Consider the following 24168-nt stretch of genomic DNA (forward strand, 5'->3'; position numbering starts at 1 on the left):
TCCAGTCTTTCCACACACCCGACACTTCGCCGTTTTGAAATGGCAGGTAGACCGGGGGTGTTGTCCTCCGCAACTCGCGCAGCGGGTAGATCGGGAGCCGTTTGTGCTGCAGCCGGAACACTGGGTAGACCGGGGTTGTCTGCAGCTGCCATGCTGGGTAGACCGGGGGTTGCAGCCACAATGCTGGGTAGACCAGGGCCGGTTCGCACTGTAACCGGAGGGTTGGGTAGACCGGGGGTTGTTTGCTCCGCACCTGCACTCCTGGTACTTCAGGTCTGCCGCGGCCGGTCTTGGCTCCCTCAAGTTGCCTCGGGTGGTGGTGAAGGGACAAGGGGTTCGGTTGATGGCGTCCACTTCGGATGCTGGTTCTTCTGCTCCGCTGCAGCTGCTCAGCTGGTGGATGGCTCTGCTTTCTCTCGCGTCAGACTCCTCGGCCATGTCCCAGGCTAGGAACTCCTCTTGAACGTCCCTCAGGGTTAGCTTCTGTTTTGCGAATATCTTCTGCCGCAGCTTCCGATCTCGCAACCCACAGACGATACGGTCCCGTAGCCTGATTTCTAGGTTCTCAAAATTGCAAAGACGGGCTACCTGCCTTAGGGTGGCCATGTATTATTTAGCGGACTCACGCTGTCATTGGTCCCTGTTTTTCGAAACGATACCTCCATGCGATCTCAGACGTTTCTGGTCTGAAGTGTTCGGTCAGCTTCGGCAGCAGTTCGTTGTACCCGATGGCGTTGATGTCGTCGGGTGAGCAGAGTCCGACCACCAGCTGGTATGTTTCCATCCCGCAGCTGCAGAGCAGCGCCGCCGCTCTCTGCTGGTCATCCTTAACCCCGTTCGCCCTTAGGTAGCACTTGAGCTGTCCCACGAAGGCTTCCCACTCTTCGGGACGGTTACTCTTAAAAAGGGGATACTGACCCAGCTGTGCCATTCCGCTGTCTCGGTCGTCCTGCGTCCTGATTTGGTGCTGCCGATGGGGTCTCGTCCGCGGCTAGCGATGTCCAGGGCAGGATCCCACCTTCGTTGCCAGTGTTAAGTCGCGTGGTCGCACACAGAGACGGACACTCAACTGGGTATTAACTTCTTTATTGGGGTCAGGAACAAGGCTGGAGAAAAGGGGTTACCTGGCGTCTCTTTATACCTGCCCAGGTGAATACCATCCAATGGATTCAAACCTGGGCTTCCCGCCAGTGCAGGTGACCAATAGATTTAAACCCTGGCTTCCCACCAGAGCTGATCATGCCTCGGGCTGTCAGGCTTTGCTCGCAAACAGGCTTTCCCGCCAAAAGCGGTTATAGCCTGGAGCTGTCCAGCCCCCTGCTGTGCTGACATCCTGTGTATGCTTTTGGTCGCATACACTACAATGATGGATGTTGTGACAGTGTGAGGTAGGCTTCTTCCTGTTTGTACATGCTTGCTTATATGGCGTATATAAAAAAGGACACTTATTTTGTCATTTTCCCTTCCTGTATGACCTGCCAGGGCTCTGTGTAAATAGAAATCTCTTTATTTCTCCATGTGAAGAGAAGACAAGTGGAGCTGGATTAATTGTACAACAATGGACAATAATATGTAAAGATAGTTTAGAATTGGACCAAGTGAATTCCTATCACTGGTTTAAATCAGTCTGGATCTATGAAAAGCTGGAATTACCTTCTTCTACTTTTGATACACAAACACTTTTATTCCCCCCAAAATGAGAACAGATGGTAAAAGAACAGTGGTAAAATAATGTTATTTACCTGAAAATATATTAGCATCTCTGTCTAAAAGCAGATGATGCAGAAAAATACCCTGCCCTCCAAAATCCATGAGATGCTTATCATTTACTGAAGTCCTTTCAGTCCCTACAATCTTTCCTCACTTAATCTCAAACATCCTTTGAATGATACATAAGAATTTTTATTTTAATTCCTTTACTTTTCTCCCTTTTAATAAATATGTTTTTATCTTATTTTAATTTATTGCTGTATTCTTGTGGTTTAATATTTTTACGGTAAGCAATTTTGAGATGTGAGATCATAGAACCGTGGTGGCGAACCTATGGCACGTGTGCCACAGGTGGCATGCAGAGCCCTCTCTGTGGGCATGCATGCCGTTGCCCCAGTTATAGGCCTTCAGTTGGGTTTTATAAAACTTTTTCACTTTAGGCCACCGTGTGCAAAAAAAAAAGGTTCAATCAATCAATTTCAACTTCTCACGGGGAAAAAAAAGATCTTGCAAAGTTGGAATTGATTGAACTTTTTAGTCCCACCCAGTGTGCCGTTACCACCACAGCCACAGCCACCCAATGGGCCACATCCACCCAATTGGCCACACCCACTCATTGGGCCACGCCCACCCAGCACCCAATGATACATAAATGGGTTTTGGGTTGCAGTTTGGATACTTGGTCTCTAAAAGGTTCGCCATCACTGTCATAGAACATGGTATAGAAATTTATTACATAAATAAAAATACATAAGTTCGAAAAACAGTAATGCTACGATAAATAAAAATATAATCATGTTCCCAGTGATTACAATAAAAAAATCACTTATGTTTCTCAAACTGGTCGCATGTTATATTGTCAGTCTTAAAAACCATTTGTGAGACAAGAACTCTATCTCACAATCAAAGCCTACCCCTCTTGTATATGCATTGTGTCATTTGCACATAGATACAAAAGAGGTAGGGCTTCAGTTGTGATGCTGCACTTCCATCTTGTAGATTTTGAACCCTCCCAACTTCCATGAATTGAGATAATGCAAGAAAAGGTTTGTGTATCTCTGCACCAAAATATCTAAGATACGTATATATATCCAGTAGATGCTATTATGAATTTCCTTTTCAAGACCAACATATAAAGCCTACCTTTCGTTTTCTTCTGGATTTAGGAACCACTTTTTCCTCTGGCAGGTCAGCATCAATGTTATGTTGCATTCGTATTGCTTCTTTAACTCCTGTATTCATGATCAGCGGCTCCTCAAGTAATTGCTGAGGGATTCTGGAGAGCAGAGTCAAATCAATTTTGACCCAAAGTGCTTTGACATCATCAGTATCTTTTAGAGGAGACAAAAGCTCATTCCTACCAAAAGGAACCAGTGTGTAGAACTGTTCTTCCAGCTCTTTTGCTACATCATTGCTAGTTCTGGTGTTGATGGAACAAAAGGCACCACAATTATTGTTTGCTTTGTAACCATTATTGCTAGAATTCTTTTGTTTCTGTTCACTTCCAGTCTGCAGTTTGGCTGAAGGACACTCCTCTTGTTCAGACTGGGAATCTGTGTCAGATGAAGTTGAAGATGAAGATTCTGTCTCAATAAATTCCTTGGACTTGGGCGCTGTTTTCCCTGAGCTTCTTGTGCGTCTCTTTTCAGAAGCAGTAACAGACTGTGGTTCTTTTTGTTGTTCAGTGTTGTTGGTACAAGGCCTAGTCTTGGGCTGATTACAAATGTTATTATTTGCCAAGTGAATTTGGTTCAAATCAAGATTGTCAGCCGCATGATTGTTTAAGTTATCACCAGCCAGGCTACTCTCTGTCCTCCTTGGCTGTTTTTTAGATACTGACTTTGTAGCAGCAGAAGGAAATGGTTTTTGCTTTCCTCCTCTATGCCCTGGGGCTACGTTAGCTGTCCTAGATCTCAGTTCCTCTTTACTAAGATTCTTAATATCTTTTTCCTGGAGACTGGCTTGGCCAACAGGAGGTACATTTTCACTGTCTTGCCTTTCTTCTTTTAGTTTGCTGTAATACTGAAAGGCCTCCAATCCATTTTGGTTCAAAGCAGAAGCTTTATGAGGATTAACCTTATTTAACCATTTATCCAACTGCCACTTGTTAGGAGATGACTGTTCAGGCTAGAAAATAAAGTTTAAAACACACATGTTATACTCTATTTGGGTGCCCTCAAATCAGACTCCTGGTGACTGCCTGTACAAGTCCCTGTATTTTTCTTGGCAATATTGCAGAAGTGCTTTGCCATTACCTTCTTTCTAGGGCCCATTGACACCCAGCTGGCTTTGTGCCTAAGGCAGAACTAGAACTCACAGGCTCCCAGGTTCTAGCTTCTTGCCTTAACCACTAACCCAAACTGGGTCTCAATATATTACGAAATTCTACTCATCAAAGTTTTAGGGAGCTCCTTATACTGAAGAACCGTGGTGGCGAACCTATGGCATGCGTGCCACAGGTGGCACGCAGAGCCCTCTCTGTGGGCAAGCACACCATTGCCCCAGTCCTAGGCCTTCAGCTGGGTTTTATAAACCCTTTTTGCTTTAAGCCTCCGCTGCCGTGTGCAAAAAAAAAGTTCAATCAATGAATCAATTTTAACTTCTCTTGGGGAAAAAAGATCTCACAAAGTTGGAATTGATTGATTGAACTTTTTAGTCCCACCCAGTCTGCCGTTACCACTGCAGCCATGCTCACCTAATGGGCCAGACGATACATAAGTGGGTTTGGGGTTGCAGTTTAGGCACTTGGTCTCTAAAAGGTTCACCATCACTGCTGTAGAACTATAGATTTGGTATATGGCCAGCATGTAAAAACTTTGCCATTTTGAAAATTTCATTATTATCAGATAAAAAACAAATTTTCCAAGAATACAAAATATTGGGTTTTCTATATAGCTGAACTTACATATTATCTCTCTGTCAGTCAGTAGCTTCAGTTCTGCAAGGATTAGATACCTCCCTCCATTTATAATTGCTTACAATTTTCCTGTCTGTGACTACGTGAACATTACATGAATTGCTGGAAGCCCAAAGCAAAGATTATCTCTGCTTTCCACTAATGGGGATGACTGGGCTGCCCACTGGCCTTTTCATTCTTCGATGCATTGTGTGTGACTGGCCTGATGCACAGTCCTTCTAGATCTAGACAGGCACAGTGTAACTGCAGACTTTGACAAAGCCAGCGGGGAGCCTGATTTCCATAGTTCCTGATGCTTAAAAAAATAAACAGGATGACCTGTAGTGCACCTGCAATATGGCAACGGAATAGCAACAGATTAAAGCATTGAAATGTAGCTTGCTAGAAATGGATTATGGACACACTTACAATGCATTTTTATAACATACTTGAAGATTTTAAACATCTTATTATGGCTTTTACAGCTGCCTTCTGATTTAAAGTTAGGTTATAGAAATAAATAACAAGTAAAGTAACAATAAGCAGTTCACATAAAACAAAACCTATTCAGGTTGAACCAATGATGATTATGGGCCTTTTTGTATTTTGACTAAATCTGGATTCTACTCTAAGAGTTAAAATATTAACTATATTAAACATTTTTGAAAACCTTAAATTTCATGTTCAGGAATATATATTTGAAGAATGTTTTCTCTAAATAATATGGATGAATAAATAACATCTACATAGCAAAATACATAGCTGCAATGAAATGATTAAGATTGTTGTTTAAATCTTCTGTAGGTAGGAGAGGAATTATCCAATGATTTCCCAATACTAGTGAAAGGTATTATTCAATACTTCTACCTCCTCCCATCCATTGATTAAAGGAAGGAACTATAATTAGTTTTATTTGAGGCATTGGTATGTCCATAAGTCTCTTTGCAATGCATATGCATATATGCATAGACAATGGCTAAAATGATAATGACAACGATGATGATGATGATGATGTATATGTATCATCATTTTAGCCATTGTCTATCCCCTGCAGGATGAAGGCATCTTCCCATATTTCCAACCTATACGGTCCTGAGCTTTCCTTTGCCAGTTGGGCCCACAATACTTGCTGATGTCATTGATCCATCTTGTGTTAAGTCTCTTTCGTGGATGCTTTTTATGAAGTAGGATCCATTCTATGACTGCCTTGGCCCACCTGTCATCAGTTCTTCTTGCTATGTGTCTAGCCTATTGTATTGTTTATGTATATGTATATGCATATGCATACACATATATACATAAACTCTGTGTGTGTGCGTGTGTGTGCCTTCTCATCTATCTTAGCTGGAGATCAATGTCAGAAATCTATCAATGTTTTAATGCACACAAAAAGTTCTCACTTATATCAAGCTTTGCACAATAGTTTTTTGCTTTTTTAAAAAGCCTTACGGGGGCTGGAAAGACTAATTTCAATATACGGTAAGTCTTTTTTCTTGAATAAAATGTCATCCTGTGCTGCATCTAACAGCATTTTCATATTTATAAACAAAGTATTTCAACAAAATATCATATTAAAGCTCTCTGGTCCCAGACATACTGTATTATTGGTATAAAAAAGTTTCACTGGTTTAGAAATTAAGATTAGATTTTAACTCATTACCTCTGGGCTGGAATAATGTGATTGCTTGTTGCAGTCGCTTTCTGTGGAACTACTTTCAGTCTCTGAATCAGATTCAGAACTGCTCTCCGATTCACTTGAACTGCTGCTTGAACCCTTATTAGAGACACCCAAAATTCTATAACTGGACTGCTGGTTAGCAAGGCTGCTGCTGAACCCATATTCAGAGACGGGGGGGGGGAAAGAGAGAGAGAGAGAGAGAGAGAGAGAGAGAGAGAGAGAGAGAGAGAGAGAGAGAGAGAGAGAGAGAGATAGAGCGAGAGAGAGAGACAGCAGTAGAAAATACAAATTAAATCTTATTTTTTTAAAAAATCTGTCATGGTTCCAATTAATGAGACAGTTCAAACAACATTCAGGCATTATTTTTCTAAAAGTCTATAATAATGAGAACGAAGCATCGGCACTCATGGAGGGATGCCAGAATCTGAAATCTCCTCCCCTAAGCACATTGTGCCATACACAATTCCCTCCCTTAATTACACATCATAAATCACATTATCCAATTAGTTTAACATATGAAGTTTTACTTCCTTTCTGTAGTGCCCCGCTATTTCTTATCTTATCAAAACATCTGGCTGACATTCTCCCCTTCAGTGATTCAAAGCAAAGCAGTTTAAAGCAAAAGGCTGCCTCTTATATTGTCAGAGCAAAAACATCCAATGTTTGCAGCGTTGACAAAATCCTTGTTTTTATTAATAAACTCAAATGTGGAAAAACCTCAAATGTCATAGGAAAATAAATGAAAAATAGAGGCATATTTATGGAATGTACACAGGTTCCCTCCCATTTAGACAATCTCCCCTCCATCCCAAACTTCAAAATAAACTCAGTGAAGCTGCTCAATATTCAAGGTATGCCAGTTGGAAAACTGAAGGAGAAAACTTGTGATAGGTGTGTATGGAAGGCTCTGCTTAAATAAAAGGGTTGCCTGGATTGATGAACAAAAGCACTGAAAACTTTACCCTGTAAAATATAGTTGCAAGCCCCAGTTCCACGGTCCTTTTTATATAATTATCACAACTATATATGTAAAAAGAAAGAAAAGGTATAATTATTTACCACAACATATAACATTGATTGACTTCATTATAATATTGTTTACCTTGAAGAGGGCTCATTTATTTTGAATTCATAATGTTTCTTGTACAAATTGTTCTATGATAAATGTAGCAAATTATGCCACGGACAGAACTAACTAAAGAGAAATTAGCTGTGGAATCTATGCTTAAATTAAAACACAAACTATGCAAACCCTGCAAAAGAAAAGTCTTATAGTTGGAGCAAACTTATGATTTTGCTAGTGGGCTCTTGCCATGTGTTGGGTGAAATTATAAAAAGCCCTGATACCGATTGTGTTGCATCTCATTCTCCAGATCCAGCAACTGATCAAAGCCAGAATATGGGACACAATTAACTGAAGTTTAAATAAAACATTACTATCTGTCTTTCTGCCTGGTTCATAGTTCCCAGGAGGCCCTGTAAAATGTCTCCCCCTTAAAATAATAGAATCCAACTTAGAACTTCAGGAAAACTGACCTGGAATGTACAGTTGCTAATTAAATAGCCAGATTGTAAAACAAATAAAAGAGGATTAAATATTTGGGCCTGGTTTTTCATCATTCCACTAAATGCTCATTAAATGACATCATTCACAATACATGCAAAATAGTGGTGGCAACAGTATACAGTCCTTCCCCATAACAGAATATTCTAGTTGCATTAAAGTTTTATTGGGCAAACATGCCATGTAATGTTTGATGCTCAGCTGGGACCTTATGGTCCCATTGAAAAGGGCCCAATCCTGTGAAAAAATGAACTCGCAGCAACAAAAAAGTGTTAAGTAAAATATCAACATATCCCCTTTCTATCAGCATTTCCCAGAGTTGAGGTCCATACATCTTAAAATTCACAAGGTTGAGAAAGACTGATCCAGAATACTGGAAAGAGTTAGCAGAAATGGAAACCTTATAATCAGGTTGAGAGACACAGGGAGTTGAAGGAACCTAGTGCACCACTAATCTAGGATCAAATGCCCTCAATGATTTGTAAAATATTCTTGGTCCACTTATCACCAGATAGGATGCTATGGCTCTGCTTAAAATGGTCTAGGTTTTTTAGTGTAGTAATGTTGTATGAGGAAAAAGACAGGGTTGACTAACACTGAAACTGGTGCATGGATTTGTGTTATAGCATACTGTTCTTTTCAGAAGGTCGGGGGTTCTTTTCTCCCTGCAATTATGAATCAGTATGAAATGAGATAATTCTGCAAAAACTATAGTACTATGGTTTTTCCAGCGAGGCACTTTAACAATGTGCTGTGATCGAGCACTCGTTATACCTGAGATCTAGAAGCTCAACTGGACCAATAGTCAGGAATGTTTTCCTGAGCATTCATGTCACTTTCCTCAAGCCAGAAAGATATCTAAAACACATTGGAATATGGTGGTTCTTGAGAAACAGTTTCCATAAGAACAAAAGTTATGCCTCTGAGAAAAGTCTACCAAAACCACTGTCCATGCCCTACTATACTGTGCAGATACCCATTTTATTACTCACCAATTTATAAAGTAGCCAGACAGTATCGCTTTATTCCATGTACTATTATTATTATCTGACCAAGAAAATTCTATTTCTATGAATGTGGCCACATTTTGTTACAGCAAAGGTTGATTGAATTAAGGAAGAACTCGGGAAGTTTTCTATTTTGTCCCATCTGCTGTTGATTGTTGTATTCTGATCAATGACCATAATAAAAACATATATGTACTGTATGAAAAGCTCCATATAACTGAAGTCCAAATTCTAAATGGAGAGATTGATGGTCTATGTAAACATGATACTCTTTCATGCTGGAATCGATTTGCATGTGCCACTGATACTAAGTTGTATGCTACTTTATTTTCTTTGGATTAGAAGGTCAATGTCAACAAGACCTAGATGAAAATCTTGAAAGACTAATAAGAGTTTCTGTCTGCCCTATCTTGTCCTTTTCCTAATGATCCCTAGTGTGAAACATATGTGAAGTTTTCACAATGTGCATCAGAATAACAGAATAACAGAGTTGGAAGGGACCTTGGAGAGCTTCAGGGTGTCAAACTGCTGGCCGGTTGCATCATATGGATGCCACCCCCACCCAAGCTCTGGTGAGTTTGACACCCATGTTCTAGTCCAACCCCTGCTCAAGCAGGAGACCCTATACCATTTCAGACAAATGGTTGTCCAATCTCTTCTTTAAAATCTCCAGTGACATTGGAGGCAAGCTGTTCCAATGGTTAATTGTTTTCACTGTTAGAAAATTTCCCCTTAGTTCTAGGTTGGTTCTCTCTTTGATTAGTTTCCATCCATTGCTTCTTGTCCTGCCTTCAGGTGCTTTGGAGGCAGGTTGACCCCTCTTTTTTGTAGCAGCCTCTTAAGATATTGGAACATTTCTATCATGTCACCCCTAGTACTTCTTTTCACTAGACTGGACATACCCAATTCCTGCAACTGTTTTTCATATATTTTAGCCTTCTCTTTCTAGAATCTCAACATCTTTTTTATATCGTGGCAACCAAAACTGAATGCAGTATTCAAAGAGTGGCCTTACCAAGGCATTATAAAGTGGTACTAACACTTCATAGATCTTGATTCTATCCCTCTATTAATGTAGCCTAGCACTGTGTTGGCTTTTTTGGCTGCTGCAGCACACTGCTGGCTTATATTTAAGTGATTGTCCACTAGGACTCCAAGATATCTCTCACAATTACTGCTATTGAGCCTATTCTGTACCCTTAAATTTAGTTTTTCTTGCCTCAGTATAAAAACTTACTTTTCTCACTACTGAATTTCATTTTGTTAGATAGGGCCCAGTGTGTCAAGTCTGTCGAGATCATTCTGGATCTTGAGCCTATCTTCTGGGCTATTCAAGAGATTCACTTGACACTTATGTTAGCAAAGCCACATTTGCCACTTAGTTGGCCATTCAACCAGTTTACAGTAATCTTTAACTAGCTCTTCAAAATCATTTTTTTACTTTACTACCATGAGTAGTCTGGTATAATCGGAAACACAGCCAGTTCAGCTCTTATCTCCAAGACAATTACAAACAAGTTAAAAGTCACTTGGGCAGTAACCAGGAATCAGTAATCTGTAGAATCTCCATCATAGTGGAATTCTAATTCAGTTGTTTTAATCATTACTGCATTCTAGCACCAGTTCAGATATATACATAGTTTTTAGAGAAAATCTATCTATATAATCACTAAGAGTCAACACTAACCTGAAGGTACATAATCAATCAATTTAACTAAACATATTTTATTTTTTGTCCAAATCCCAGTGGCATTACCTGCACTGAAATAGAACTGAATGTCACCAGCATACATTTTTGTTTAAACCATCCAATTACTTAAACAATCATTATGCATTTTTCTTGCTTCCTGATGGATGTACAATTGTTATTTTTTCCCACCAAACTGTTTCAATTTATTATTGCTTGTTTTATTTTTACACATTGCTGCCACAATTGTTTTCAGTTCATCTGAAGTATAAAATTTCTACTAACCTTTCCTCTTGAAAAACAAAGGCTGTTATCAAGTTGTGGTTGACCTCACTTCAATACCTGAACTCAGAGGTCCAATCCTGTTAATAAATTCTCTAAGTAACAGGTTTCTCCAATTGGCCTTGTAATTTTGCCTCACTGTACTTTCTGACACTGTGGTAGTGGCAAATCTGCATTTTTCTCCATATCATCTTTGTTTTATCTGTCAGAGATAAGATCAATCTCCACCCAGTATATTTTACAAACTTAGGCCTAGAACTCCAGTAAAATAAAATGCAGCTGTAATTCTGTTCTTAAATTTATCAGCAGCCAGCATTTTCTCAAGGCAGTAGATATACCAGTAGTAGTATCCTTTTCTTCTTCACAGGAAATGCCAAAGCAAGAATGAATTGTTCCCTTATGGTAGGTTGGTGTAATTCTGGCAGCAGTGCAGCTTAATTTAAGAACAACTGCTTTAATTTCCAGTTACTTTAGCTGAAAATAAGATTGCTATTTTGCTTGGGAGCACCCTGAACAATATAGCTTGTCGGGTTCCTTTCAGAAGAATGCCCTTGAATTTTAATAGCTAGAAGTTATAAGAGGTTGAAGCAATGGTTTCATTCCATCACAATGTGGAATGAAAAGCTATCCATATCAAAATTGTCATTAAAGGTAAGGAAATTCTCATCTTTAGGGAACCTGACAGTCCTATTCTAAACCTGAGAGTTAAATAGTACTGTTTCTTGTTAATTTTGCTGAGCATCTTTTGAAATGAAAGATTAAAGATTAAAGCAACTCTATTTTCTACTTACTGATGATACAATTCATGTACTGAAATCATGAAAATTCTGAAGACTGTTTTAGTTTTTTATACCAATTCATTAACTATGAATTTAATGCTATATGAAACGTCTTTGGTTAGCTGGCAAATAAAAAATAAAACACCAGGGACTTTCCAACATGTAATGCTATGAAAATGCTTAAAGTTAAAGATTAATGTATGGCCATCATTGGAGTGGCTATTAAGCAGAAGTGGGAAAAAGGATTCTGTAACTATATTGTCACCAGAGAGAAGGCACAGAAACCAAGAAATGACATTTTAAGGATATATGAAGATTTTATGAGAAAAAGTTCTCCATTTTTGCTGAACCACAAAAAAAGAAGCCCTGACTGCTAAAAATAAGCTCAGCTCCCTGACTACACCTGTATCTTGACTTTGTCCTTGGGATGCTCAAGTCAGAGTTATGCTGACTGGAAGCCATGTGCCACCCAGGAGTGCACACCAAAGAAAAATCAGCTGTCCTTGTACAACCAGGTGTGTGCTATAGAATGTGTGGTGTTCAAAGATGTTATTATCTAAAACAATAAACAAAATCCCTAAACATGGTGCTAAAAAAAGTGTAACCCTCCTTTAATAATGAAATCAGAGTGAATATTTTCCAGATCTCCCTTAGAGGAGATAACTTGAATTAGTCAAGGAAATTAACTCCCAGCTACAAAAAACCACAAACCACCACAGAAAAAGAACTCATGCAAGTAGCCTGCTGCCAAACTTGTAAAAAAAGTTATAATTAATTACTGCATTACCAAAACAAATAGCTCTCTCCAAGGACCAAGTGCCTGGGTATGTGAGATGAAAGAGTGTTAAAAACTAGAGTTGCATTAACTTTAGGAAGAAGTGATTAGTCAGCAGGCTGACAGCTGTGCTAGGAGACTGATGCCAGATTCCAGGGTATGCTTACACTTGCTGCCAAGTGTTTGCTTGTCATACCAGATAAATGGAATATCAGCAGTGTTTTATTTGACCTGCTCACAAGAAAAATAAAGTAACCCCCAGGTTCTCTGTGTGTTTGCCATTGACCTTGCATCAGCTGTGGTTTAGCATTTAGATTCCCTGGTCCATATGAGTTAACTCTTTATAGAATTAACTTTGAACTCTATTTGCTTCTTAGTCTCCTTGAAATTGGATGTTCACATATAATAAGAGACAGCTGGTTGGTGCTAGGTTTGATCTTAAGAGTTTTTAATTTTTAAAGGGTCAAACTGCATGTTACACTACAGTACTTATTTCCTCTTAAACTTTAAGATTTAAAGGGGATGAGAAGGAGGCAAGTAATACTACAACTATGAGTGTTTGAATCTTTTATTTAATTGTTAGTGTATTTAAATCCTTTCTTTCTGATTGATTGGCCAGTAATAAAAACCCACCTACAGCTTTGGTTTACCCCTGCCAGAAAACTCTGGCATAGGTAAAAATGTTTCTAGTTTGCAATGAAGTTTAGCAAGGGAGCATAATAGCAATTTTATATGATGGCAACAGCACTTAAGGTTTCTTAGTTTCCCAAACTGATGATGATTGTATGTTATTATTATGATTATGATTATCATGTTGCTTGTGTGTACACTGAGAGATTATGCACCAGAGACAAATTTCTTATGTGTGTCCAATCACACTTGGCCAATAAAGAATTCTATTCTATTTCAAGCTTTCATTGGAAACTCCAACACTTTGAACTGGGCTTAGAAACAAATTTCAGTCAATAGACTGGGAAGAACACTGCTCTTAACTAAGGATTTGTACATATCACAAAGGATGAAAAAAGATTAGACTTACAGCTGGATTTTTTTAAAAAATGAAGGAACCAACCATTTTTGTTGTTCCTTCTTCCCAGCAAGTTTTAGAAGAGTAATCCATTACATTATAATACTACTGAGGTGACTAATAAGCTTAGTTTGTTTGTCTGGAAATTTTAATACAAGTATGACCACAACTGAGCCCAAACTTTCTGTTACTGGGCAAGACTATTGCTAAGTAAGTTGCACCCCATTTGCACTTTTTACCACAATTGTTGAGCGAATCACTGCAGTTGTTAAATGGATCTGGATTCCCCCAATGACTTTGTTTCATCTGGGAAGGTTACAAATGGTTATCACATGATCATGGGACAGTGCAAGTGTCATAAATACATGCCAGTTGCCAAGTGCCTGCATTTTAATCAGATGACCATGCTGCATTGATCATAAGTGTGAAAACTGAACATAAGTCACTTTTTTCAGTGCTGTTGTAACTTCCAACAGTCACTAAATGAATGGCAGTAAGTTAAGGACTACTAGTACCATCTAAGGGAGCCATGTCAAACTTGTGACATCATGTGACATATCAGGACTGTTTTGCCATTGCTGGCAATGGGGTGGGCCCGGCTTCCCTGTGACGCATCCGGCCCGTGGGCCGGCAGTTTGACACCCCTGATCTAAGGAAATAATCTGCTAGAGACATAGGTCAAATAACCACATGGTTTTTTTGTTTTGTTTTGTTAAGCTCACAGATTTAGCCAAGATGAGTGCTTGTCTCTGTTTGATAAAATTGCATTTGCTGAAATTATCTCTTACATATTTGAGATAGTCACTGTTTTATTCTGCACATTTATTATTATTAAGGTTGAGCATGGGATGCTGATGCCACAGGTTTCAGGTGTGTTTTAGATCCAAAGGAGAAAAAAAATGTTGCATTCATCCTATTTTTATTAAAGGTCTTGTTTGCTATAGAATTAGCAGACTGCAAGCAACTTGTGATATAGGATTAATGGTTTTTTTTAAATTAATTATATAATTACTTGTCTTAGAAAATCTGGATCTGCATACATTTTTTGTGAGGCTCAATCCTTGTGGGGTCACATGAGGTCAAAAATATTAACTAATCAATCCTTGACTGTCTCTGGGGAAACTACAGACATGTGTTTAATTCATCTGAAATCACTTGAATTCTTTTGAATCCTCTTCTAAAAATGGTGTTTTCTGAGTAAGCATAGTTTATTTTGGGGCCATAAGCAAACATAGTGTGACTTTTTCTCTTTTTTAAGACTGAGGTCTGTGTGATATTTCATCTATATTGTGATCGTGCTGATAAAGCCTTAAATGGATTGCTATGACTATTGAGATGTTCTAATAGTGATTAATGTTGTGATTAGTTGGAATCAAAGCTACCAAAAATATGAATGTGCAGGTTTTCTTTAAAAGAATAAATTATAGCCAAAGGTAACAATATAAAACATTTCAGAAGACATATTTGTCTTCCTATTACAAGATACCGCTAAGAATTAAAATCCACTCCTAGTCTAATATCTTCACTACTTCAGTTGCTTCATTTTTTTACTTTAATCTTTATGTTTTTCATTTTTTATTTTAAAAGTGAATCATATCTGGATCTCTAATGGAATGTAAGAACTATTATTGTTATTTTGGGAAGATTACTAAATGTGACTTACATTAAGCTCTGGAGAACATATTTACATAATTTCCTGTAAATGTATTAAACACTAATTCATTTAAATTTCCATTTATATACATAAGCAAGTAGGTTTGCTTCACCTTTTAGTATATGTTTATTTTATTCAGAAAGCTCAGAGTGCACAAGGATCTGCTGATACAGTTCTACAGAGGATTTATTGAGTGCCATTTGTACCTCAATAACTGTTAGTTTTGACCAGCAACTAAACAGGACAGGTACAGACTTCAATGGATAGTTAGGACTGCAGAAAAAAGAATTGTAACCAGCCTGCTTTCCATTAAGGATCTGTATACTGCACAAACCAGAAAAAAGGCTGAGAAAATATCTACAGACTGCTCAAATCCTGGACATAAACTGTTTCAACTTCTCTCAGGACACTGCTATAGGGCATTGCATGCCAAAACAACTAGACACAAAGATAGTTTTTTCCTCCATGCCATCACTCTGCTGAATATTCAATTCCCACAGCACTGTCTTAGGCCTAAAGATATCCTTCTCATATTTCCTACTAACTTTACCTATTGGTATTTTATGATTATCACTTGTTGTTTGGATCTTATGATTAATGATACACCAACGCACAGAGTATGAGCAATAAACAGGGTGAACTAGAAATTCAGGTAAAGGAGGGCAGATATGATATTGTTGCCATTATGGAAACTTGGTGAGATGAAACCCACAAATGGAACACACAGCTAGAGGGATTTAAATTATTTAAAAGAAACAGACCAAAAAAAGAGGAGGTAGAGTTGCTCTCTCTATAAGAAATAACTACATCTCCACAGAAACAGAGCACAACAATGATGAAAACTGTCCTGAATGCATTTGGGTCAATATAAAAGGGGAAAAAATGATATTGCCATAGGTGTATACCAGGGGTCGGCAACCTGAAACACTCAAAGATCCACTTGGACTCGTTTCCCTCACAAAAGAAAACACTGGGAGCTGTAAAATGTGTGCATGCATGTGTGCGCGGAACAGGGAGCTTGATTTAAGAGTGGAGCCTAAGGTGAGACATGCACTCGCCCTACCCCCATCCAGCTCTGGTATGGATGGCTCCGCCGTCCTGGCTTCTCCTCACCTCAGAAAAGACTGCTCTCCCCCCGCACTGTGCTCTCCCTCTCTGGGACTTTCTTCTTTCGGCCTTTTGGTGTGAAGGTTCTGAGGGAGCAGAGGAGGAAGCCGACGGGGAGAAGGAGCTGCTGCAGCAAATCTTCCGAGGTGGCAGCATATGGCCACTCGGGCTCACCTATCTCAGCATGCTGCAGGAGGCCGGAGTTGAGGCTTCCGGCTTGCTCTGGGAGGGATGCTCCATTCCTCCTCTTTGGCTGACGGATGGAGAAAAACCTGGCCAGAATCCACAGACCCAGAACCGGTGGTGGGAAAGGGGGAAGATGGAGAGGAGTTTGCAATCTCAACTAGAGTCTTGGACTTTAAGAGAGCTAATTTGAATAAACTTAGAGACAGCTGGGGAAGGATTCCATGGATGAGAATCCTCAAGGGGAAAATAACTCAAAAAGCTTGGGAAATTTTGAAAAGTGAGATTATAAAAACCTAATCTAGCACAATACCAACAAAGAAGAAAAATAACAGCTCTCAAAAGAAACAAGCATGGCTGCATAAAGAACTCTGATAAATTGAAGGACAAAAAGGACAAGTATAAAAAGTGGAAAGAGGGGGACATAACTAAGGCAGAATATCAGCAAATAGCCCAAGCCTGCAAAGATGAAGTGAGGAAAGCTAAGGCTCAAAATGAATTAAGGCTTGCGACAAAAGTCAAAAATAACAAAAAAGCCTGAAATCCCTTTGCTACTTTTTCCCTTCTCTAGGTGGATCTCTCTTCTTTTTGAAGGTGGGCCGGATGTCAGGTCCCAAACAGTTCCCTATTTTACTTATCTTCCTTCTGTCCGACATCTTTGGGACCTGCCATTCTGTTGGTGGAGGGGGGAGCCCAGTGTTACTTGCATGTTTGTATTTGTTCACCAGTTTTGTTTCCTTTTCCTGATTGCCATAGGGAGGAGTAGTGATCACGATGAGCCGGCGAAGCCAGGAAGTCATACGCCAAGAGCAACGGCTGATCGCCCTGAGATGCCAGCTAATTGGATACAATTCAAATCCCTGCACGGCTTTGGTGGGAGAGGTTTTACGGCTTGGGTGACTATATGGTGTTAACAAACTTTTACCTCAGACCTCCCATTGATCCCCCACTGTTACTGATCTCCAAATAAAAGAATCCTGTTTGAAGCACTGATCGCCTCAAGAGTTCAAATTCTTGGGAAAACAGCTGAAGTGGGTTGTTACAGAGGGTTTTGAAACCTTAACCTTGTCTTTTTTATTATTATTGTTTTCCCTGTTAACTATTTTGTCATTAATATACCATATAGAAGACAGATCAATAATTTGCAAATAGATTTACTAGTTTAAAAATTTTGGGGGGGCCCATTTTGCAAAGGTGGGAATCAATATTGTGGTAATATATTAACCAGTATTCAGTTAGGGGAGATAACATGTGTATATGTGTTGCCCTTTTTGTTTTCAATGCACTTTTTAGGTCTTGATTATTTTGCGTTTTTTTTATTTTTGGAGCTTTGTATTTTAACTTTCTTTCGAATAAAATCAAAAATAGGAAAAAAAATTGAGTCTATAAATTCTAGGCTTTTCCCACCTACAGATATTTGGCTTCTCTGTTCAAAATCAACTTTTGTTGACATAGAAGGATATAGATTCTAAGGTACCAAGAAATCAGGAACCTGGTAGCATTTTTTTAAATTAACGCTCTTTATTTAAAATATATAAGCTTTCATGGTGTATCTTACTTCTCCTGATGCATGAAGTGGCTTGATTGATATAGAATTTAAATTGGGATGAGGAAACAGAAGGAGAAAGTGAAAGATAGGTAGATTATGCTGCAAATAAGAAAAATGTTATTTGATCCTTCAAGAAAAGAATATGCATCATATCTATAGAAACCAAATAGATGACCTTTAGAGGTAAGTTTAGCAGTAAATGGAAGTATGACTGGATCTCCAGATTTTACTAATCTTCAACTCCAAGGAACCTTATTCAGCATAGCAGATATTGGACATACTAGAAGTTATATCTGAAGGATTATAAATTTCCCACCTTCTGTTTGATTGGCAGTACATAGAGTAGGCAGCCAACTTTCTTCCAGATTAACCAAACCACTTCACAATCCCTGATCATGCTGACTGGAATGATGGAATATGTAGATTAGTGCATCTGACAGAGCACCAGACTGCAGCAGGTAATTCTAGATCATAGGATCTCGTTTATACTAGCAGATTGGACTGGAGTCCCAACAAGGAGAAAAGAACCTTCTATGCATTCAAAACTGGAATATGGTGGCAATTTTTCTTACTGTTCTAGAAATTCTATATTTATCATATAACCTTGCAAACATCTGTTTTCCGTGACCAATCCCCCTCTTCAAACAATTCAAACCTTTCAACGTTTGATCAATTTATAAAAACGTTCTTTTATCCTTCCCCTTGCCAACAAATAAACACATCAGTAAGCACTTGTTTGCAGAGACTGTTGTCATGATTTTAGGCTTAGTCCACAAAGAAATGTTATTTGCCCATGAATAATGTATAATTCATTCTAAGCAGCAGCAAACTGGGCTTTTCAACCAGTGATACAGGTACCACCTGTGATACATTGGCACCTGGCAGGTGGTACGTGACCATCCTAGAAAAGTGGTAGTGGGGGAGGGGAATGAGCTGAACCGGTGGCAGCACCGCACAAGCCTGAGATAACTGGAGCTGCAGGGCTGTCAGGGCTCAACGGAAGTGCCAGGATCAGCGTTTCTTTGGGGCTGTCAGGGCTCAGTGGAAGCGCCAGGATCAGCACCAGGCTCCAGCTGGAGCTCGGCACTGATCTTGGTGCTTCTACTGAGCCCAGAAGAAGTGTCAATCAGCTGGAATGTTGCAGCATCTTGTGATTTACATTCAGATGCTTGGCAACTGATTCATATTTATGATGATCACAGTGTCTCAGGATCATGTGAAGTGACCAAAACCTGCTGCAACCACCCAGCAGATGGGGGGGGAAAATAAAAACCAAACACCCCCCCACCCCACTCCCGCTGCCAATCTTCAACAGAAATGCTCACAACAATGAAAACCTCGGACAGGAGGAAGAGCGCCACCAGGCGGGCAGGCAGGTGTCTTGCTCGGCTGTAGCTTGGGGGGTACTTTTTTCAGTGCCATTGTAACTTCGAACAGTCACTAAGCGAACTGTTGTAAGTTGAGGATTTCTTGTACGTCATCACTTTTTTCCTTTTTTTTTTTTGGTCATCAAGTTTTTGACACCTTGCTGGGTGACTGGTGGTACTCGGATGTTGCCATAGCGTAAAAGTGGTATAATGGGTGAAAAAGTTGAAAAGCCCTGCCTTAGAAAATGTACTATTTCTTATTTTCAGGGAGGCAGATGAGTGTGGGTAGAATTGATAATCCTGCCAAGACAAAGGGAAATTTACTTTGATTCATGACACAGTGCCTTATCTGTGGATCAATAAAAATCTAATAATTTTTTGTTGCTGCTCTTTTGATTTTTTTAAGCAAAGGTGCAATCAAATATACTTCCAGCAATAATAACTTCCTATTTCCTAAATCTAAAACAGTACTGAAACTCTTACAAAAAGGACTTCCCTAAAATCCCAGCAGTTTCACTGAGAGTTACGTAAGGGAAAACCATCTATTGACAAACAACCATGTATCTGAATGCCATATAGAGAGAAATAATGCAGTATCTCAGAGATATGAATAGAAATTTGACCTAAGAAAAGGATTGGCCAAAATTAGAACAATCATTTGGCATCAACAATGTTGTTTCAAAGAAAAGTCATAAAAAAAAATACAGAATAAGTCTCAAACCATTTGGAAGAGAATATACTGTTTTACAGACATAGAACAAATCTGGATGATTTCCATCATTAAAAAAACCTCCAAATAAAATGAAAAAGGCAATTCTGAAATAAATTGCATCCTTAATGCTGTGAAATGAGCCCAGATATATGCCAAGCAATTGCTAAACTGATGCATTTACTACTTGATTCATGTACTTTCATCTCTTTAGTTTCATGCCACAACCAGGGGTTTTCTGTATGAAATGTAGGATGACTATGACTTACCTTTTTTCTACAATAAATTCTATGCATGCATGACAAATCCAAACATACAAAATGTTTAATATCCTAGTTCAGAGATACTTCAGGGACAAAATCCAATTATGAGTTATGTGCCACAATAAATAGGATTCAGCATTTCACAGAGCAATTTATAATTCATAAAAACAACAAAATGTACCTGTCAGATAGAACCCGGAGAGCAGATTGCTGTGCTGCCTGCTGGAAAGAAGGGCAGAGATGTTTATTATATACAACAACTTTTAAAATATGAGCTTAATCAACACATAAAAAATGTGTCACCAACATTCTTGTCACATATACAAATTTTTATAGGATTTACAAGTAACACTATAGCCTTCTGGCTATTTTCCAGCTATTGTACACCATGTAAAAGCAGTTTGTTAGGTTAACACCAGTGAAATGTTAAAGAATTTACTCAATCTGGAAAATCCTATTTGGAAGGTTGTTTTTTTTAAAAAATGAGAAAATAATTTCCTTCCTTTGTACCACTGTTTTATCAATTGTTCGCTTAGCAACTGTTCAAGGATGGCAACAAGCATCCTAAAGCACAGTTGTGATTCATTGCCAATTTTAACTTGGCAAATTTTAACAGGGCTACTTGCAAATAAGTGAATGAACATTGATAAGTACCTTATGGTACTTAATTTCCATGATCATGTGGCCAGCATGGCTATACACCAAGGGTGCCTAGTCCCATCCTATTTTATGTGCATTCTGTGCGGTAGTGGCCTATAGTGTCTTTGAGAGTTTCAGGGATGAGCTTCTTCATATTCTTCATCTAACATTCACTCTGTGTAACATAATTCATATACACAATGTATAGAGCTTGAGGATATAAGGTACAGCCAGCTTCCTCAAATTCAGGATGGATAGCAGAAATTCAAATTCTATGATGGAAGAAATTCAAGAAAGTGATATATTTGAAAGAGAAGTATACTATAGAAGCATAAAGGTAAAGTAAAGTAAAGGTTCCCCCGCACATGCGTGCTAGTTGTTTCCAACTCTAGGGGCCGGTGCTCATCTCCGTTTCAAAGCTGAAGAGCAGCATTTGTTTTTTCTGAGATTTAACTTCTATTCCATTATTGTCTATTTCACCTGAAATGCCAGACTCTCCCTAAATATAGATAAGATATATTTTTGAAACATTCCATTCCAAAATTAGAGATAGGTCAGTCTATTTGTAATCATTTTAGTTCCACATGCATGCACAGGTCTATTTTAGTTCCAAATGTATTTATCTTTTTTAAAAAAAACAGCTTGAAACACAAGTATGGAAGGCATTTTACATATTAATTATAATTGTCAATGTATAAAATATGCACACAGTTCACTTTTTATCTTAAAACAGATGTGCACCTTTTTCAGAATGGTAGTTGTGCTGGGATTTTGAAGGGGAGGGGAGGAGAAACACTCTAAAAATAGCAGGTGGAATCAAAACAAAAAAACTTATTTACAGGTAGTCCTCGACTTATGACTACAATTGAACCCAAAATTTCTGCTGCTAAATGAGACATTTGTTAAGTGAATTTTACCAGATTTATGACCTTTTTTTTTTACCAAAGATGTTAAGTTAATCACTGCAGTTGTTAAGTTAGTGACATGGTTATTAAATGAATCTGGCTTCCCATTGATTTTGCTTGTCAGAAGGTTGCCAAAAATCATCACATGACCCTGGGAAACTGCAACTGTCATAAATATGAGTCAGTTGGCAAGCATCTGAATTCTGACTGTGTAACCATCGGGACGCTGCAACGGTTGTGTGAAAAATGGTCATAAGTCACTTTTCTCTAGGCTGTTTTAATTTTGAATGGTCGCTAAATGAACTGTTGCATGTTGAGGACTACCTGTATTGCTCCTCAGTATGTACTGAATAATACTTCTAATAAGGTTTAAAAAAAGCAATTTGATAGCTACTTTTAGGCAGTGCTTCTGCCATGAGTGTGCACATCTCTGTTTCCCAAACATACACCTTTACGTAAGAAAACTACATATCCATGAGATTTTTAAAATATGAGGTAAGGAATATATTACAACATTTAGAAAAATGTAAAACTAGAAGGATAACTTTATTCTGTTAGGAGCCCTAACAGAATAAACTTACTAACTTATATTACCATTGGAAAAGCAGATCAGGTTGTTTTGCTTAAAAAGGCAATTCAAGCAAAGTCTCATTCATTTAAAATGAATTTTGCTGTTTGCCATATAGTCTTACCTCTTATCCTCCTATTATAATTTATTTTAATCCTGCTTTCTGACAACCCTTAAAAATCATATTAGGGTACAAAATCTTTTGATTTAGCTCAAATCGTATTACCTTGAAGCAAACCTTATGTTTAACTGAAAGATGATCACATACTATCTACATGATACAATGCCCATTTTATATATGACTTGGTATCATTATGTATTCTTGACTGACACAAGAATTGCCTCTCAACCTTGTTTTCTAACCCCCTTTAAAAAGTGATCTCACTTAGGAAAGGAAAAATCCTTTCAAGTAGTAAACATTATTTGCTTCACAATACTGAATAGTTTGATTATAATTTGTGCAATTAATTTGTATTTCCTATCATTTTGGTAGCTTCAGTGAAACCGATAAATTCAGTAGCTGTTTTGCAGATTGCCAATCATTGGTCAATACCTCTTTTCCTTGCTTATAAAAAGAACTTGAGCAATGTCTCTTCAGAAAGAGGAGAAGGAGAATACTCTTTGCATATTTGTTATCCAGTCATGGAAGAATACAAGACCTTTCCTTGCACCACTGCTTCTTTCTTTTCTCTTTCCTACCTGCCACTTGCCTCAGGAGCCCTGACAGAATAAACTTACTAACAAGAGCTATTTATTTCAGTATGGTACATAGAAAGATATACAAGCTTGTGAAATTTACACATTATCCTCTCCTCTTGTCTTTATCTTGGCATCCCCTTCTCATTACACAAGTGCTTATTTGGCATAATTTATGATAAGCAGAGAATGCTCAATGTCTGTTACTGCAGGATATGCACTTGACCTTCTCTCAATTACCGTATACAGTACACATTCAAATCAAGCCTCTTATACACACAGTGCTACAGAGCTTGTATCTGCACTATTTCTTTGGGGCACAGCCATGAAGCAATAGACACAGAAGAAAGCTTTTTAAAAGTAATGAGCATCTGCTGCAAAGGGCAGTGGCTGCTGAGATCATTAAATGTGATCATTAAACCTCATCTTCTATTAAAATCTTGTTAGCCAATTTTAGATGCACTACACTAAGGCTCTATTAATGAAAGCTGTCACAGCTAGTCTGGCTTGCAATGTTGAGAGTTTAAATGTTTCACCTTGGGAGTTTATCAGATAATATGCCCTTAGGGCCACTTTTATATGGCCTGCTAGATTTCTCCTCAACATCTTTTCAAAGAAGGCATAATTATATTGGTTTAAAACCAGTGTTTCTTATACATTTATAAAACCTGGAAATATGACTTAAAGTATGTTTAAACTGTGATTTGACATTGAATTACTGTGTTTTTATCTTATAAAAACAGTTTGTTTGTATATAATATGAACAGGATCAGAATGCTGGAACATGCAGAATAGGGATTAAGCTACTTCCTCCAACAATTGCTTCCCCCCCCCCCCAAATAATTGGCTTGAAGCTGCCAGATTGCAATAGCCACACTCATATATCAAATAAAACATTGGCATCAGGAGCAAATTCTATTTGGGGATATGATATAAAGGCAAACAATTAAACTAGCTCCTTTACCTGAGTTATGATTCTTACCTGGAGTCCAAATCTACAGCTATTATTAAAAACAAAGAAGTAAATTGAGGATCATTCTGTATATTCTTGATTATTTATTTAGGCTATATTCTGAATATGTATTAACGGAAGCAATTTGGAAGAATATAATTAGTGGGAGAA

At 38.4% G+C, this 24168-nt stretch overlaps 1 protein-coding gene across 1 annotated transcript in view; it reads right to left on the reverse strand.

Annotated features, from left to right (window-relative positions):
- AFF3 (ALF transcription elongation factor 3) overlaps nucleotides 1-24168 on the reverse strand; it is a gene marked incomplete at both ends in the record, with an annotated part of 268945 nt that overhangs the window by 35082 nt on the left and 209695 nt on the right. Inside the window, 3 exons of the mRNA XM_081326388.1 lie at nucleotides 2854-3837; nucleotides 6267-6429; nucleotides 20419-20459. Coding sequence (XP_081182514.1) covers nucleotides 2854-3837; nucleotides 6267-6429; nucleotides 20419-20459 — 1188 coding nt within the window. The remainder of the gene's footprint in view (nucleotides 1-2853; nucleotides 3838-6266; nucleotides 6430-20418; nucleotides 20460-24168) is intronic.

The sequence above is a fragment of the Vipera berus genome (assembly GCF_964194415.1).
Source record: "Vipera berus genome assembly, chromosome: 4".
Classification (NCBI taxonomy): Eukaryota; Metazoa; Chordata; class Lepidosauria; order Squamata; family Viperidae; genus Vipera; species Vipera berus.